The sequence below is a fragment of the Sycon ciliatum genome, chromosome 1 (assembly GCF_964019385.1).
Source record: "Sycon ciliatum chromosome 1, ocSycCili1.1, whole genome shotgun sequence".
NCBI classification, from domain to species: domain Eukaryota; kingdom Metazoa; phylum Porifera; class Calcarea; order Leucosolenida; family Sycettidae; genus Sycon; species Sycon ciliatum.
This window is the reverse complement of record NC_088643.1, coordinates 65,622,518-65,641,192: the sequence shown is the minus strand read 5'-3', so window position 1 is coordinate 65,641,192 and position 18,675 is coordinate 65,622,518. Positions and strand designations below refer to the sequence as shown.

Below are 18,675 nucleotides of genomic sequence, written 5' to 3'. Positions count from 1 at the left end.
TGGACGGATCAGTTTGTATGTGAAACCGTCGGTGCACGGAAAATCGGTCGCTAACGGTAGATGGTCGCCTACAGCAGAGGTCGCTAACGGCAGATTTGACTGTACAACACTCTTCCCGTGCTTATGACAACTTGTCGTACAACACTCTTCCCCGCGTGCTTATGACAACTTGTCGTACAACACTCTTCCCCCCCGTGCTTATGACAACTTGTTGTACAACACTCTTCCCCCCGTGCTCATGACAACTTGTCTTTACCTACCATATTTTCAGGAGTATAAGCCGTACTGGAGTATAAGTCGCGCTCAGATTTTTTTGTCATAAAATTCAGACATCTATCCCATTGACCACCGTTAATTTGACCATCATATTATAAGCCGCATCATCGACTTTGTTTGGGTGAATTACTGGTGTTTAAAGTGCGGCTTATACTCCAGAAATTACGGTATTGTTCACGCCACCTTACCTGGATGAAGTTCTGTGCTAGGTTGACTGTGTCCTTGGACTTCCGCTGGCTTGTTGCAAACAGCTCTTCATAGTCTAGAAATATTCCCATCGCCAAAAGCAAAACAACAACTACATGTATCAAGAACAGCAAGAAAGAAAACAGCCGCAACGATACTACCCAACTACTTCAAGCACAAGTAGCAACTCCACTAAACTAGCCTCCACTGAAAGCAAACAAACAAACACATTCCAAGACTTCTACTGCATTTTTAGGAAACTGCTTTTGTTGTTTTCTGATCATTTACGAATTCTGTTGCACTACGTTGTCTCCTAACTGTACAGTGCATTGTGACAGGATAGACTCTCTCTCTCTCTCTCTCCCTCTAACAGGATCCAGGGCATAGCTTAAGGATTTCATTTAGCTCGGACAAATGTCCTTCCGTTTTGAAATCTGTCCGGACATGCCCGGACGTGTGTGAATTGACTGTAGCAACAGCTGCTACAGGCGAATCAAGTAAAGTGAAGTCTACGCCTGAGACTACGGTGTACGTGTTAGTTGTACGATATGCAAGTCGCATTTGGCACGAAGCTCCGAAGAAAGCCCAACTCTGCATAAAGAGGTCGAAAGGTCGCTGCTCTTTTTTTACTTTTTTGACCGGACACTATGTCCGGTGAAATTGAAAACGTCCAGTCAGTGGCCGAAAATGGCCGGAAAATGTCCGATGTCCGGCCGTTAATCTATGCCCTGGGATCTCAACGTCAGTTCTACAGTTGGGCCCGTGAAATCCTGCCCCTGCTAAGAAACCCAATCCAGCAGCACTAAACAATCGCAGCTCAGACCTGAACAGCAAGAGTTTAGCGCCACACAGCCAGCGCTGACCAACTAAAGTCCTCCAACAGCACACAGCCAAAAGCATCACCCTTCAGCAGGATAGCAGAACATAAACAGAATGGCCGGCTGTGCCTGGAAACACAGCGTGTTAATCGTGTGAACTACAAGTACTAGTAGTGCAGGAATACAGTGGTTGTAAACACAGTGATGGTCATTGATGAGCTTGTAAGATGAACCCTAGGAGAACGAGTAGAAGACATTATAATTCCAGACATAGATGTACATTCTACGCAAGGTTTACCTGAGCCAAAGCGCACTACGTTGAAGCTCCACTTGTCTTGCAGAAGGTCCAGGCACAGCAAGGCCACTTTCTTTGCTTGCACCATATTGTCACCCTGCACACACGGGCATGTCGATGCCCAGATGCACACACACACACACACACACACACACACACACACACACACACACACACACACACACACACACACGTGCACACACACACACACACGCACACACACACACACGCACACACACACACATGCACACGCACACACGCACACACACACACACACACACACACACACACACACACACACACACACACACATGCGCGTACCGGGAAAATACAGCACTGAAGTTATATAACGTATAAGGAAGAAGACATACAACTGGGTCTGCAATCGCATACAACCCACAGACACCCACAGAGATAAAACAAAAAGACCGGAGGATAACCATCAAGAAGTCTCATACTGAGGAGATGAACAAAGTTATCAAACCTACCTTCATGGAGTTTGAACAGTCAAGCATAATTATCACTTCATTCATGCTGGATGGATCCGCTTCAAACTCAGGGTAGAACGTTAGCATACACGCCTGTAGATTTGTCACAGTGAGAAATGCAGATGAGAAGATAATGAACGAAAAGGTCGTGTCTCTTCAAACAAACACCAAGGGACGCAGCACATGAAACAACACAGTAAGAACTCAGATGGTGAGCCAAGGAAAAAATTGTAACATAGAAAAATGTGGGCACAAGTTATGTGATCGAGTCCACCAACTAAACCAGATTTTGAACAGTCAGACGTGCACAATCTAGCACAAAACTGACTGTTAAAAAATCTGGTTTAGTTGGCGGACTCGATCGCATAATTTGTGCCCACATTTTTCCATGTTACAACGTAGTAAGGGAGAGCACTAACGTCAAGGGGCTCGCTAAGTTGCTAGATAGGACTTTCCAACATGCAAAGCAATGGGGGAGACTCTAACTAACGTGGAAAAGAAGAGCATAAAGTGTTCATAAAGAGCAACGATCATGTCGCCATCCGACACATTCACACAGCTCTGACCTACCTGTGAGTCCGTCTTGCCGTCACTCTCTTCCACCCACATACGCGGCACGTGGATCTCGGCCAGCTGGATCAGAAGCTGAAATCCAGTGCCCAGATCGCTGCCGACTGGCAATTCAATAACGGCCTTGGTTGCGGTTTGCTGCACACGGTCAGAGTAGAACAAGGGAATGGTGGAAAGACTAAAGAAAATCTCATCGTGCCAGCATCGGTGTGTTCAGTGTCCGGCGTACTCTGTGAATGAATGCTCTGTCTATACTACCGACTAACACAAAAGGTCAGTGATACTAGTACCTGCAGTGATACTAGTACCTGCAACTACATCTACATGAAGTCACACTGAAATGTGCTAGATGATAAATCAATGTACAGTCTGTATCGGCTATAGCGTACCCTTTTTTATTTCCGTGATTGTATCACTATAACCGATGCATCGCTATAATCATGCGATACTATCGATTTTTTTCGATCGACACATGAAAGGCAAGGAAATAATTCCAGCATGGCGTTTTGACTAATGAGCATGCTGCATAGTTGACAGTGCCCGCATTTCCATAAAAAAATTCTGTTATGTACATGTACATGTATCACTATAAAAATAAGCAACGTGAAGAAAGTAAAAAATAGGGCCTTTGATATTATTGCTACATGTAAGTTATCACTATAGCCGATAATAATAATTATAGTGTGTTATGCATGTTTTGATTCTTTGCTGTCATCATAATATCCGATATATCATTACATCCGATAATATTGGGTATAGTGATATTTTTACTGGATAAAATACGTTTTGCTTTTGATATTTCGTACCAATACCACTGTAGCCGATATATTCTTATATCCGGTCACTCTATAGCCGATACAGACTGTATGTGCTTCTGAAGGCTCGGCGACTAGGCTGTACAAGTCATGTTTTGTCAGTTCTCGTCATTACTGAAACGACACAATTACATTGTGAATACTGCTACAGAGGTTCCTTACAGCACAACCTCTCCAACACTACCCCATGCACGAATACAAACGCATGCAGCTAGCTGGTACCTTCAGTGATATCTCGCGAGAGTGAGTGGGCGACTTGATGCTGCGAATGTCGAACGGCATCTCAACAGATATCTGTGCTGAGAATGACCTGCAGAGATGCGCCACACATACACACACACACACACACACACACACATACACACACACGTATACACATACACATACACACACACACACACACACACACACACACACACACACACACACACACACATGTATACGATTACGATGGAACAGACATCACACAACCGGTGCAGTTGTACCCGTACCCAAAGGCAGTTGCACAATGTTCTCCAAAGTAGAACATGCTCATGTTGTGTCCCCACAGCAACAAGAAGAGCACACTAATCAGCAATGACGTATGTCTGAGTAAACTCACCGTTCAGCTTTGCTGTCAATCTCTACTCGAGTCACCTTGTCCTGAAGTACCGACAATAAAAGCACACGACCAAAACAAACCAAAAACAAAACCAAACAAAACAGGAATATCAGTACTCCCTGAAGCAGCAGCAACAGCTAGAACAGAACAGAAGAGCAAGAAGAACAGCCGTGGCAGCAGCAACGACAATCGTCTTGCTCAGTACTTCAACTGATTTCACACACACTCGTGCACGCACGCACGCGCGCACACACACACACACACACACACACGCACGCACGCACGCACACGCGCACACACACACACACACACCCCTTGGTATCACATGTAGAGACATGCGCGTGCAATTCCCACCTGTGTTTCTTCCTGAAGTGCTGCCGACTGCGACCATGGTGCCACACTACCAGGTAGAGAGAAGCACACCGCCTCGTCCTCAATCACCAACTCTGCTACATAGGTGATCTTGATAAGCACTTTAGCAGCGGGTGGTAAGTTACCGACGCTCACTGTGAACACATCCTAAACAAAGAAGAGGAAAGACAAGACGAGACGTACATGTACAATGTAGGTAGAGAGATTGCTTTGATTCATGCCACTGGGTGTATGATGGATGTGCCCATAGACATAGACAACCCCAGAATAGAACTAAACAAATACATGTACACCGGCGTTGTATTCGCCAGAATAAGATGGACAGAGAACTACAAGAGCAAGAGCACAGTTTATTACAACTATACTTCAGAATGACAAGCAAGGAACTATTCGAAATCAGAAACCAATAACTGACATAGCTGGCGTGCAGGCCAACGGCCGCTGGCAGGGTACGCGCTTCTACTTCAAACACTACAGAATAACGTACACAGGCCAAAGCAGGGCAAAGCAGCTGACAACAGTGTACAGTGCATGCATGTATAATGTGAAGTACACACAGAGCAGCGTATGGCGTACAGAACATGTACAGACAGACTATGGATTCAAACATAACACCCTGGAACATACTGCAAAATGGGAAAACTGGACAGTTGTGGACTAGCTACAGAATGACATCAGCAACAAAGACAGGTAATGGAAGTAACAGCAGCAACAACCACAGCCACAACAGCAGCAGCAACAGCAGCAGCAACGATGATAATGCTGATGGTAACAATGAGAACAGCAGCCACTCACCGGTGTTTCTTCATCCATCAGGTACGCACCGTGGCCTTTGCTAATGGCCTCCTTGTACTCACGATGTGCCTGCTCTTTCTCTTTCACCTCGCCAACAATGTGCTTGCCGTTGATGAATGCTTCAAATCCACAAACTAAATACAACAGGGGTGCGAAGAGAATGAAATACACGGCATGATCAAGCTGTCAAGAGATGCACGAAGGGACGAGACAACATGACCCACGGCGCAGGACATGGCTAAGGGCAAATTTCGGCATGGACAAGCATTGGCTCAAGAATTACAGACAGTGCTATCAACAATAGCTAGTTGACTAGGTGGGCGAGCTCAGTACCTGCTGCCATGTCATCCAGTGGAAAGACGTACTTGGCTTCAATGGGTTCATCGCCCTCGTTGTGGTACTCTTGCAGCACAACAACCTAACACGCCAGGAACACAGAGCATACATGTACATGTACATGCACTCAGTACAATTGCAGTGGTGCACAGTTCGTCTGATACGTGCACTGCATACACCGCAACACAGTTTGAAGAGAACACACATTGCTGAGGTTTCACGCTAGGCCAGCAGAGCACGCATCACATCACCGTACAGTATTGGCAAGACAGCTGATGTGACCATTGCAACTACTGTTCACGCCCAGACATGTTTCAAGGCTGAGTGCCACGAGGTACTTCGAAGTACATGTACTGCAGAGGCCGAAGGCAAATGCAAAGCAACTGTACACAATGTAGATAGAGTCTTTGCTTCCCAAAGAAACAGACACGGTTGCCAGTCTCGTTCTGTGACACTCGGTGCACGAATACAGCTCTACGCTCTGCGGCAAGGCGTTTCAGGCAAACAGGAGCACAGCTATTCGTACCAACCTGCGACGCCAAATCCATCAGCTTGGCTCTGACGTGTACGGACTGCAGTGGCACTGCCTTGCCACCGGCCTGGAGACCCGCCTCAACCTTGGCCAGCGGATCAACTATAGACTTCACATCACTCAGTTTCACAACTGAAACAGGGATAAGCAACAGTGCCAAATTCAGAACACACACACACACACACACACGACCAGCAGCAGCAGCAACAGCAGCAACAGCAACCATTCGTCACGGCGCGGCCCCGTTTTTGCGATTTCAAAGTGAAATATCTCAAGAACGCTTTGTCGTAGAGACTTCGGACCAAGACCATTCGACTCAGCGCCCGAAACTCTACAGGATATGAAAGTTTCATTTTTCGTGGAGTTCCCCTTTAAAATAAGGCCACACACCCGTAGATTGACACAGAAAACACAGACTATGTATCGGGAAACAGACAAAAATGTATCACAAGGTATTCGGACTGTTCCAACATCAGCGAAAGAACATCAGTGGCTTTCCCTGTCCACCAGGAGAAGAGGATTATCAACCGAGAGAGGTAACGCATGTAATATATCAGGGTAGCTGTGGACAAGATCACATTGTCTTTCCAACATCCTAAACCGTACCATCACCAGCAGATTCGTCATCTTCATCATCGGCATCGACAGCAGCTGCTTCCTTCCCGCCAGCATCATCAGCGGATACTGGCTCTGTGTCTTCATCGTCGGGCAAGGAGAAGGCCACTAGATACCTGCAGGTGACAGTGTGTGTAAGTTACAGGACAGCGTGTCAGCAACTACCCGACACAGACACAGACTGCGTGACATACAACACAACACTGGAACAGAAAGGAAAAGCGACAAGAAGGAAAGCTCTCAAAACCAAATCATCTTGAACAGTGAAGTCGCGAACAGCATAGTGTATCCAGGTGACCTTGGAAGGAAGCCAATATCCACTCGTACTAGTGGTGAAACGAATATCAAAACCCAGTAGCCGAATATTCTTTGGCTTAACGAACGAACGAACGAATATTCTTTCGTTAACACGGATGACATCACACACCCTCCTCTCAGTCATTTTATTGGATATTGTCACTATTATTAGGCATGACAAACGAAGGCACATATTTCTCCATCATTTCTAGGTCAATTTTCACAAAATCCCCAGCTGCATTTTACACGCTCAAAAAACAGCTCAAGACGTGATTTTTCTTTCGACCGCCATAAGTTCATAACTCCATTCCAGGACCTCGGATCGCGTCCGGGTTGCTTCGAGACGACAGCTGAGAGTTTTCTAATGCCGATGGAACTTTCGATGAGGCGGTTCGGTCAAGTATTCGCGAAGTTACGGAAGTTTGAAGTCGCCTGCTAAACTCTGCATACCCGGTTAGCGAATATTCGCCATGAGAAATATTTGTTCGAATGTGACAAACCGAACGAACATTCGAATATTCGGTATATTCGTTTCACCACTAACTTGTACCATCCATCCAGGCGAGTGTCCTTACAAATATCACAGCATCAATTTCGAGACTACCGCTTGCGTTCTCTCTTATCCAATCCTACAGTCTCTGCCACTTACAGAACCACTCTCTAGCAGCACAAGGCCGATTGTCATCATGGTAACCAAGGTAGTGCAGTACCCGCACTAGTACATTGACCTACTTCTTACGTAGGGATGTCAATTGAATAATTATCCTATCCACGATGGAAATTAACCGTATTGCGTGACCGATCGTTTCAATGCTCTACCTTTCCTTTTCCACCTGGACTCCTCCTTGGCTTCCCTTTTTTTCTCCGTAGCTCTTCTCTTGTACATTAACAACAAGAGTACATTGAGGTAGGTACTAGTAACAACAAGAGTACATTGAGGCAGGTACTAGTAACAACAAGAGTACATTGAGGCAGGTACTAGTAACAACAAGAGTACATTGAGGTAGGTACTAGTAACAACAAGAGTACATTGAGGTAGGTACTAGTAACAACCAGGACTGTGTAGAGTAAGTACAAGTGTACAGACAGGCTCTTCCACTTCATCCCTTACCGCAGCTGCTGCTGCTTGCTGCTGTAGATGCAGTACTCCTCATCCTGAATGCATACATACATGCACGCACACACACACATATACATGCGTATGCGCGCACGCACACACACACACACACACACACACACACACACACACACATATGCACATACACATAACACCGGGCACGCATTGTGGCAACCTACATCATATCATAATGTGAATAAAAAAAGCAAAAAGCATGTACAGTCTGTGTGCGGAGAGCAAATTACTATCAACACACGGAGAAACAAAAAAGCAACAGACACACAGGGCCATGTGAAATCCATACCTTGAATGCTGACGGTTGATCATCATCAGTATCATCATCATCTTCATTGTAACCAAGATCACCAGAGAAGCCTGCATGTTTCCCGGTAATGGCATGAACACTGTCGTAGCCGTCTGGTGCTTGTGTCAGCTCAGGACGCTTCTTGCTTGTATCCTGCACACAGATCACAACATGTCGATGAGACACATTCAGACACCTAAGTCAGCACAGACTGGGGTAAATGCAATACATATACATGTAATGGCATCTGCTTATCTGTGCTAGCATCCGGTCTACGAAACCCTTGGGTTCGGCCAAGCCAGACCGCTATCACCTCCACGTTGAGCACAATTACAACTTAAAACAGGTAGAAGCTTTGTAGCACGAGAGGCAGCATCGTTCCTGCCGTCATGCAGAGTCAATTATAATATGCAGACATGCAGGTGCACATGCAAACAAGTACACATGGATGCAGGCAAGCATGACTGGCTGCCACTCAGCCTGCAGAACTTTGAACCCACCAAGCTGTTGCCAAGAGCCACATCAGCAACGACCATCAGCCGACTTTGATTGCGAGAGCCAGTCTTAGAATACCGGGCACTTGTACTGGGCACATTCAAAGAAACAGACACGGACACACAGACACACATGTACACACATGTACACACGTGCGGATGCAATCATCCATATGCACACACAGAACACACATGCACGCACACACGCACAAACACACGCGCACACACACGCACGCACACTCACACACACACACAAACACCACACGCACGCACGCACACACGCACACGCACACACACACACGCGCACACACACACACACACACACACACAAGTAGAATATACCGGTATACAATGCTGGCCAGTGAAGCCTGACCCATGGTGTATCTCCCACATCATGAGCTGCAGGGCTCGGACCAGTGCGCTTGTTGCATGATGAAACCGGAGCAACTTTGCAGCACAGTTCACAAGCCGGGGGTAGCGCATCAGTGAACAGCAGCACTGTGTACAATTCACATTGGGCACTTTTGCTATCCTTGGGACTCTTGGGTAGATCTTAAATTACACACCCATGCAAACAATAACACAAGTGCACACTTCAGTGCAGTCAGGTTTGCACATGACAGTTCAGGAGAGATAGAGCAGGGGATACCCATCATAGGGAAGATGTTTAGGACATCATGTGAGGAAAGAGCAAACTGCAGACTGCACGGCACACTCTGACACAATTACTCATTACATAGGATAATGTTACACGTACCTTGAATCAGTTGCAAAGTAGATGCCACTCCCCAGCATTCCGGCATCCGTGCGCTTGCCCCCGTGGCTGTCCACCACGAGTTTCGGCATCAGCAAGCCACTACCCAGCACACAAATAGACAAACAACAGGGAAGGCACGTGCAGTTGTACATACCCAGCAGGCATCACTAGTCACAAGGCATGACAAACGGTTTCACTCCATGACCAAATGAGACACCGCCCGGTGTGACATACACTCCTGCGCCACATACATACAGGTAACATGTGTTCACGGTGACAGCGTGAACAAGGCGACGACACACTGTATGGGAAACAGTGCCGTGAAAACATGTTACCTATAGTAGGCAAGGCTTGCATATACACCATCCATACAGGTACTAGTAGAACACACAGTGGAACACCCAGTGGAACACATGCAGTCCACAGAACATCCACACCGCACAGAACACCCAGTGGAACACACACACACACACACACACACACACACACACACACACACACACACACACACACTCCACAGAACACCCAGTAGAATACCCACACTGCACAGAAGACCAACACTGCACAGAACACCCTACAGAACACCTGGCAGAACACCCACATCACACAGAACACCCGACTGATAAGCACAGTGGTGGCTAACACGGGCACACTTACCGAGATAATATTCCCACAAAGTTTGATGGCTGGACATCGGAATACCACAGCACAAAAGAATGTTACTGTACACCGAGTACGTTCAACTTGTGGAGAGCCTAAAGGCCAAGTAAAAACAATTGATTGTTGATCGTCAGCGCCCGCCCCGATTTTTCAGTCCGTCCCTGGATTTATTTTATTCTTTATTTTCGTGATCAACGGTAGAAAACTCGTGTGTTTAGCGAAACGGAAACTTTTTTTAGCAGTACACGCGTACGCGAGCTCTCATGTACAGCTTCAACGTGTTTTTACCGTAGCGACATCACCATTATCATGCAGTGCAATGTGATTCCAGTGTACTTGTGTGAAATCTGGCAACTATAATACATGGCACTGTAGTCTGTACAGTGTACCACCTGATATTATCTACGCCTGCATTCATGGAAACTGCGCAGCCACCGCGTACCGCGTCCGAAGCTGTTGTTGATCGATGAACCCGTACTCATGCGCTTGAAAGGGTCCGCACTGTGAAGAAAAGTCGCACGCACGCCCGCCGCCGTTTGCCCTCTCTTTCGCCGGCATTCTTCGAGTGTAATTTGTCTTTGTGAAGTCTGAAAGAGTTCCTTGACAACTTTTAGTTCCTTTATTGGTTTCGGACAGTGGAACTTCAGAAGGATGCCGTTCGTGATCACCCAGATTCGTCATGAACGCCGCCGCTTCGTCATGTCTCCAACCCCAGTAATGGGAGCCATCGAACAAGAAAGCAGAGCTGAAGAACGCAATGCTGGCGTTTCTAGAGAAGAATCAACTGGGGTGGGAGCAGATGTTCGTGGATTCTTGCGGAACCAATTTCGTTGGGACTCTGGCTGACTGCCTGTGGTATATCGACGGCAATCACGAAACGTTGGCGGCACGCAGCTGTCCTGTACCGGCGATGTTCTCTGAATTTGTCGGATTCAATCGCCCTGAGCTGTGTAAGAAGAGGAAGCGCGACCACACAAATCTCAAAGCACCAGAGCTGGCTGCACTGTCCTCATCTCTGTTTTTCCTGAGTGGCAGCTCATACCTGAAACGGGAAAACTGGAGAAAGGTCAAGGAGGCGCTATTGCGCCTTGCTGACAATTTGAGGAAGTACAGTGAATACTTGGGCGAGCACCTGGAGGCAACAACAAAAAGTGACCTGAAGCGTTCCTGTGTCAGGACTGATGTGGATGAACTGCGGATCCTGACTCCAGTGCTAGTACCCAAACCAACAGTGGCTGCAAGGTACCGAAGCCTTCACGATGCGCTGAGTAACAGCAGCATGTGGGAGCCAGTACACCTGGAGGACCACTGTCCCGTGGAAGACAGGAAGAAGAAATATGAGTGCATCCAGCAAGTGGTGATACCCATGAAATGTATGCTGTATGAGTATACCGGTAGCAGAGTGCACAGCACATTTGTATGGAAAATCCCAGTGGACATCAGCGACTCGGAGCTTGTACAGAAGAACTTGGAAGTCCAGCAAGTATTGAAGCAGAAACTTCCGACCTATCACACCCGGACCATGCGGTGTCAGTTCGTGGCGCACTTTGGAACTGCTACCAGCACCAAGCCAGCAATTTTGAGGGCACTGTACCGGACCCTTACTGGTGATGCTTCAGGTAGTGAAACCACAGCACAAGAGGAGGTGGATGCTCGTGTGTCGGAACTGTTGGAAACAGAGGACCCTGACCTTGTGTGGGACATGAGGGCCCAGAATGATAGTAGGCCAGAGCAGTTCTTATGGTTCTTGGAAAAATGCCAGGAGTACATCGAGTCCAGTGTGGAGACAGCTGTGGATGATAGGCGCCATGATGGGTGTGGAGACAGACGAAACAGTAATTACGCACCTCGCCAAAGCCCTAAGTGTCCGGGATCTTCATGCAGTAGTCGCCAAAGTGTCCGGAAGGGACACCAATTCCTTCAGTCCAATGGCTGCGGTATCAATTCTGGCCACGCAACCCAGCTGCTGCTGTGGTCGAACGGTACACTGGCAAACTGAAAGTAAAATTCATGGTGCAGTCCCGGCAGTTCAGGAAATCGCACGTTGACTGCCACTATGCATCTGCATTATTTAGGTACCAGAAGGAATTTGTCATTCGATTTCGCGACCATGCCACATTTGTTGCACAGGATGACAAGCATACGATCAAGGTTGGCGAACCTGGCCATCCAGTCGCTGCTGTAGACCGTGTTAAGGCAGTGATCGTTGGCCTGAATGAAAAACTGGTGGTTTCTGATCATGATTTCACAAAATTGAACCTGACGCCAAGTGTAAATATGTTCATTGCCATCCCGGAGCACATCGAGGGCTCCTTCTATGAAGGAAAGGTTCACGTGGGACTGAAGGACTGCACCTTCCAGCACTCATCTGCAGCTCGCCATGCCTGTGAACTTTGTCACCTTGTCAAGGCTGAAGATGTCAAGCCAATTCTTCTTCTATACACTGACAGTGGTCCAGATCATCGACCTACATTCCTGGCAACTCAACTGTCTCTCATTTCATTGTTTCTCGAGTTGGCTGAAAAAATCCCAGAGTTGCCTAATGTCATCATAGATAGCACCGAGCGTATACGTATTCTTCTATCATCACTGTTCTCCCGTCTGAACCTGAAAGGGGAAGAATGCGTGTCATTCGAGTTTCTGGAAGGACAACTCCCGACACAACAATGGGAGACAAACATCTCCCGGCACAACAAAGGCACAGTAGTTAGTTAATACTTATAATTCATACTATTACATGGCTGAACATAGTAAAAATAGCTCCATGAATTCAAACAATGTTGCAGTATACTGGCCCTGATCATGCATAACATTAGCCCAACAGTCAACACACGATGACGTCCTCAATGGCTGACTTGGCTTGACATTGCAAAGGAACAAGAAACCAAGCTCACAGAAGCACACATGTGTTAAGCAGCACACATGTTGTCCAAGACAGACGGACGGACGAAAAGACAGACAGACGGACGGACAGACAGACAGACAGACAGACAGACAGGCAGGCAGGCAGGCAGGAAGACAGACAGACAGACAGACAGACAGGCAGGCAGGCAGGCAGGCAGGCAGACAGACAGACAGACAGACAGACAGACAGACAGACAGACAGACAGACAGACAGACAGACAGACAGACAGACACAGAACAGATAGATTCACTCTTACATCAGATGCATGGAATAGCAGTCTTCTGGCTGGAATCTGATCAGCGAAGTTTGCCTCCTCTGTCGGCCGCTGAACTTTGAAGATGCCGCTCACCTTAATGCCACATTTCCTGTGAGGAGATGAGCAAGAAAACAATAAGAAAGACCAACATGCAGGGACCAAGATAGAATCACAGACAGCAGTCATGGGTAAAAGCAGACAGGGGATGCAGTGTGTTTTTAAAAGCAGCCATTTCTTTGCTGCCTGTCTCTGCCATAATGCCATCAGCTGTACAGAGATCTGACTCCTAAACCCTTGCTGCGGTAGTGCTGGTTAGAGAAGGTCGCGGCAAGTGCTAACACATCACAAAACCGGGTTAAAAACCCGCTGCCGCATTGCTGTACAGCCATGTCGCATGCTGTACCAATCTTCTCTGTGAGTCTGTAACTGTTGTCCAATACTACACGCCGTACTCCCCTCACAGTGTGACCGGTGAGAACATACTCCTCACTATGTGACATTTTCGATGGCAGAGGTGAAATGAAGCGGATCTGCCAGTGTGTAAGTGGGCCCTGACGCAGTGACCAAGCGGCTAGTCTCGCTTTCAGAGATGATAGGCACTACGCCAGACAGAAACGTGTGACCCTATGATTCAGCAGCTAGTTGCAAACGCACTGATCTAGTAAATGTAGACACACGGACATACCGCATGACGTAATTGTTTTACCATTTTAAGTTCTGAACAACGGCGGATATGCTGGATCATTGGAACGAAACACTTACGGTGCTGCTGGCATAGGATTGTCACTACCGGGGAGTAGTAAAATAATAACTATATCTGGTATTTTACTATACCCTGGTCACTACTGTCCGTGGCGAAGTGCTAACGGCTCAGCAGCCAAACCGACTCACCATAGAAAACCTGATGACCGTAGCATTGGTGTTGCGCTGGGTACTAGTACACTCTTTCGTCTACTCAAATTCTCCTTCATCTCTCTTCTATCTATTCTCATTCCCTGCATAGTTATTAACCTCACGTTACTCAGTCTCAACATACACTCTGTGGTCTCTCAGTGGTCTCTCAGTGGTCTCTCTACTGCACAAACTCCTTCTCTTCAATACATTTTTGGGCCTGGCCCATCATCTCTGGTCTACAATCAAACTGAAGGCAAACAAACAAGAAATGTAATAGATAAACCTTGAAGAGTAAAAGGAGCAGTGAATGGCAGTGAGAAATGTCTCAGCTAGGGTGTAACTTAGGTACGAAGAGTAAGAAAGCTGGTGCAAGGCGAGGGTCGGAGAAGTGTGGAGCTGTGTTTGTGTGTGTATATCAGTGTGAAATACATAATGATGTGTATGTTATGTTATGTTCCCTTTGGGCTAAGGAGTATGATGGTGAGATAGAGAGAACCGTCACTTCAGGAGTGCGTTGAGGACAATTGCAGAGAGGCACAAATTCAAGCACCAGAAACACCATGGGGAGCGCACTATACACAACAACGTCCACATCAAGCTAGCACCTCTACACCCAGCACTGATGCACAGTTTCTCACCACACACGTGTTCCTTGTCAATCACAGCATGTGTGAAGCAACGTTCATTCATGCTAGGTGTCCTACAGTAAACAGGGACTGTGGCTGGAGATTGCTGAACACAGTGTGAAGCGTGTTGGTGTGGTTATATAGAGGATGAAGAGTCTGACTGAGATGTTACACATGTCATACTTGGTGGCACAATACGTGTTATATACCGGCATGTGTGCGTTAGCTTGTTGTATACACTAGTACTTCACCAGAGTGCGTCTTCGCCGTTGTCGTCACACTTATGGTTCCAGATCCACATCTTCACATTGACATCCACACACGCACAAACACAGCTCCGCACTCCATCATACTGGCAACTCACACCAATCTAGAGGGCCCTCGGCCATTCGCTTGATATCATGGGAGCGCATCAAACTATGTCCACTGCGAGCAAATACAAATTGCAATTTCAAATTTGGACTTCACAGAGAATTTTCAAAGTGTTAGGAAATTTGAGGTCACATGCCACGCACTGCTCTTTTCTCTCCGAAACTCAACACTTGCAAGCCAGATATGTCAGATAAGAGCAGTGCGTGGCATGTGGCCTCAAATTTCCTAACACTTTGAAAATTCTCCGTGAAGGCCAAATTTGAAATTGCAATTTCTCGTTTGTTTGGCCAAACGAGATGATGGGCCAGGGCGAAATTGTTAGTGAAGAGAAGGAGTTTCATGCAGCGCAGAGACCATTGCGTGTGTGTATTGAGACTGAGTAATGGCTACGGTGGAGTGTGCGAGTTACTACCTCGCCCTCAGCTTCTTTTCTACTGGTGAAGGTGAAGAAATAAGTGAAAAAAGGAGCCCCATCTCACCTGATATCAGTAGAAGTTACCAGGTCGTCAATTTTGGTAAACTCGTCACTGCCCTTGTCAAGACTGCTAACATGACAGCGCAGTGCGTGCAGCTTGGACTGGGCTGACGAGCGAGACGACCAGTTGGTGACCTCGTTCACCGAGATCATGTCCCGCACGAGCTGCGAGGAGAGCACAGCCAAGCAATGTGATGACGTCATACAAGAGAACACACAGGGCCATGCTGCACTGTGCGCTTTATTGTGAAGAGTGTCAATGTACGAAACACACCATTCCCGTGGCAGGCACAGGAGTCCATGTCAAGGCAAAACAGAACTTTACTGATACGTGCATAAGCAAAACTCAAGGTACCGAAACCCTATGCGTTCACTCACCTGACAGAGATCCTGCTTTCGACTCAGCACATTCAGGGAGTCGATCGGAACGGCATGCTCAGCATGGTGTGGAAGAGCAGCGTAGAATTGCGTCCACTGTTCTCTGATGTCATCATGGGCTTTTCCCTGCAGCGTGTCACGGATCTTGAGCAGACATGACTCGGCCGTGGAAACCGAGTCTATCTTCACTGATGACACGGGCTTGGAGAGGACCTTGTCAAGTTCTCCCGACGCATCACCCCACACGTAGGACATCAGATCTGCGACTGACTGAGAGAGGCCCTCCTCCGACACACGTGCAAACTGGCGCTCGGCATTCATCTTGAAGCACAAACACACAAACACACACACACACACGACAACAAAACTCAGGCACAATGTTTCTCACACTAGAGCGCGGTGTACACCAACGAATGGCTATAGCATGCCCTGTCACGTACACTAACTACTAACACAGTTTCAACACACTACTGTTAATAGCACTTGCTCCAGGCAGTGAGCTTGACGATACTGCAACATATACCTGCAGATGGAACATATGACAAGGGAGTGTGGTGTGGTGCCAAGCATATTCGACTGTGCAGAGAATGCATACCTGCCGCAGCTTCTTCGAGCCAACCTTGCAGTTGAGAAAGGGAACTTTGGTAAGACCGACGGAGACCTGCTTGCACCACAACCCATACACGGCCAGGCAGTCGCGCAGCGTTGCAGGGTAGCGCACCTCCTCCACACTCTCAATGATCTGAGCAGAAAAGTACAATAGGAAAACAAACGTACTGTTGATTTGCTTGCAAACGAAAAACTGCTGTGACATGCAGCACATTGAACAGTACATGTACAAGTACCTCATACCATCTTACGGCCAAGAGTTTGTGGGGCAGAGAGTGTAACAGATGCTTTCTAGTCAGTATAAAGGAATCATAAAAAAGTCGACATGCGGCCAATGTGATCTTTTATGAGACAATGAAAGAAGGATGGGTAGAGAAGTATGTGAAGTTGTGAACAAACGTTTTTTGAATGTAACAACGCACACAAGGGGAAAAAATGTCACCCTTAAAGTTGAAACACACACACACAAACACACACACACACACAAACACACGCACACGCTCGCGCACACGCGCACACACACACACACACACACACACAAGCACACAAGCACACACGCACACACGCACGCACACACACACACACACACACACACACACACACACACACACACACACACACAAGCACGCATGCACGCACGCACACACACACACACACACGCACGCACACGCGCTCTCACACATACACACACGCTCGCACACACACACACACACAAACACACACGTGCGTGCACACACACACACACACACACACACACACACGCTCGCTCGCACACACACACACACACACTCTCACGTACGGGGTGTCAGTACTACCTGCTGGTCTTTGCTGATCTTGCCGCGGCTGCAGGTCACTCGCTGCAAGGCACTCTGCTCGTTGACTGCATCACAGTCCGGCTGCACATGCATCTCCACAACTGCAAAAGTGGTCACTTGGCTACGGTTGTCGGTTCTCTACAGGTATCGCACAACAAGCAGGTAGAAAACCAATGACAATGAGTAAAGGCAAAACAAAACTGAGAATGCACCCAAGGGAGAGAATATAGGCTGAGATCGAAGCACGTTTTTCAGCATAGCCCCATGCTTTAGGCTCAGGCCAAGCTAGGACCGTAGGCGTAATGACATTTCCATAGATTCAAGCCTTGATCCTGATCTAAGCCACCGCCTACCCACCTTGAACGTTGTGTGACGGGCAACGGCATACGCCTGCTCATTGAATGCTGGCGCGGACGAATCATTCAGACGCCATGCTCTGCAGACAAAGCAAGCACGTGGAAAGAGTCCTTGGCTCAACACCGCATCAACAGGTACCGACCAAGAGGGGAATAAGTAAAGAAACGGCAATGCAGTCCAGCAGGTCAATATCGTACGGATATATTACGTGCACCGGATTAACACGGACGGGGGGGGGGGGGGATCTGTGTATTGTGAGCGGTGTGATTTGTGATGGAGGCTGTATGCGATTTCGGCATGGAAGAAACATTGAGTACATGTACACCTGTGGATGCAGAGCTCAACATGGTAAGACATTATTACCATACGAAGGTTTCCTACTGTACTGTATACATTGTGAGAGGACTTACTTGACACTGTTCAGGTTCACAGACGGACCGGCTTTCGGCTTCTCCGCAGATCTTGGCACTAGTGATGCAGGTGAAAAACAGACAGCACATCAACACGGTGCATGGTACTGATTGATTTGCTGAAGCACTGAAGACCATTACGCATGTACTGTGATGCTACGGTGCTACAGTGTGTACAGAGTGTGGCACGTCTGGCTGGGCCCGTGCTATATTGCAACACTGTGCACATGTAATGCAGTGACTCGGACCC

At 47.5% G+C, this 18,675-nt stretch overlaps 1 protein-coding gene across 3 annotated transcripts in view; it reads right to left on the bottom strand.

Annotated features, from left to right (window-relative positions):
- Positions 1 to 18,675, bottom strand: part of LOC135804915 (protein mono-ADP-ribosyltransferase PARP4-like) — a 56,545-nt gene that overhangs the window by 35,850 nt on the left and 2,020 nt on the right. For all 3 annotated transcript variants that reach the window (XM_065318889.1, XM_065318891.1, XM_065318890.1), the window contains exons 3-25: positions 18,426 to 18,483; positions 18,016 to 18,094; positions 17,659 to 17,796; positions 16,830 to 16,976; positions 16,235 to 16,555; positions 15,861 to 16,021; positions 13,490 to 13,598; positions 10,326 to 10,354; positions 9,669 to 9,767; positions 8,918 to 9,002; positions 8,418 to 8,570; positions 8,108 to 8,151; positions 6,691 to 6,815; positions 6,083 to 6,216; positions 5,550 to 5,634; positions 5,217 to 5,350; positions 4,404 to 4,568; positions 4,050 to 4,090; positions 3,671 to 3,758; positions 2,634 to 2,771; positions 2,064 to 2,156; positions 1,579 to 1,672; positions 465 to 538 (exon numbers count right to left, since the gene is read on the bottom strand). In XM_065318889.1, coding sequence (XP_065174961.1) covers positions 465 to 538; positions 1,579 to 1,672; positions 2,064 to 2,156; positions 2,634 to 2,771; positions 3,671 to 3,758; positions 4,050 to 4,090; positions 4,404 to 4,568; positions 5,217 to 5,350; positions 5,550 to 5,634; positions 6,083 to 6,216; positions 6,691 to 6,815; positions 8,108 to 8,151; positions 8,418 to 8,570; positions 8,918 to 9,002; positions 9,669 to 9,767; positions 10,326 to 10,354; positions 13,490 to 13,598; positions 15,861 to 16,021; positions 16,235 to 16,555; positions 16,830 to 16,976; positions 17,659 to 17,796; positions 18,016 to 18,094; positions 18,426 to 18,483 — 2,594 coding nt within the window. The remainder of the gene's footprint in view (positions 1 to 464; positions 539 to 1,578; positions 1,673 to 2,063; positions 2,157 to 2,633; positions 2,772 to 3,670; positions 3,759 to 4,049; positions 4,091 to 4,403; positions 4,569 to 5,216; positions 5,351 to 5,549; positions 5,635 to 6,082; positions 6,217 to 6,690; positions 6,816 to 8,107; positions 8,152 to 8,417; positions 8,571 to 8,917; positions 9,003 to 9,668; positions 9,768 to 10,325; positions 10,355 to 13,489; positions 13,599 to 15,860; positions 16,022 to 16,234; positions 16,556 to 16,829; positions 16,977 to 17,658; positions 17,797 to 18,015; positions 18,095 to 18,425; positions 18,484 to 18,675) is intronic.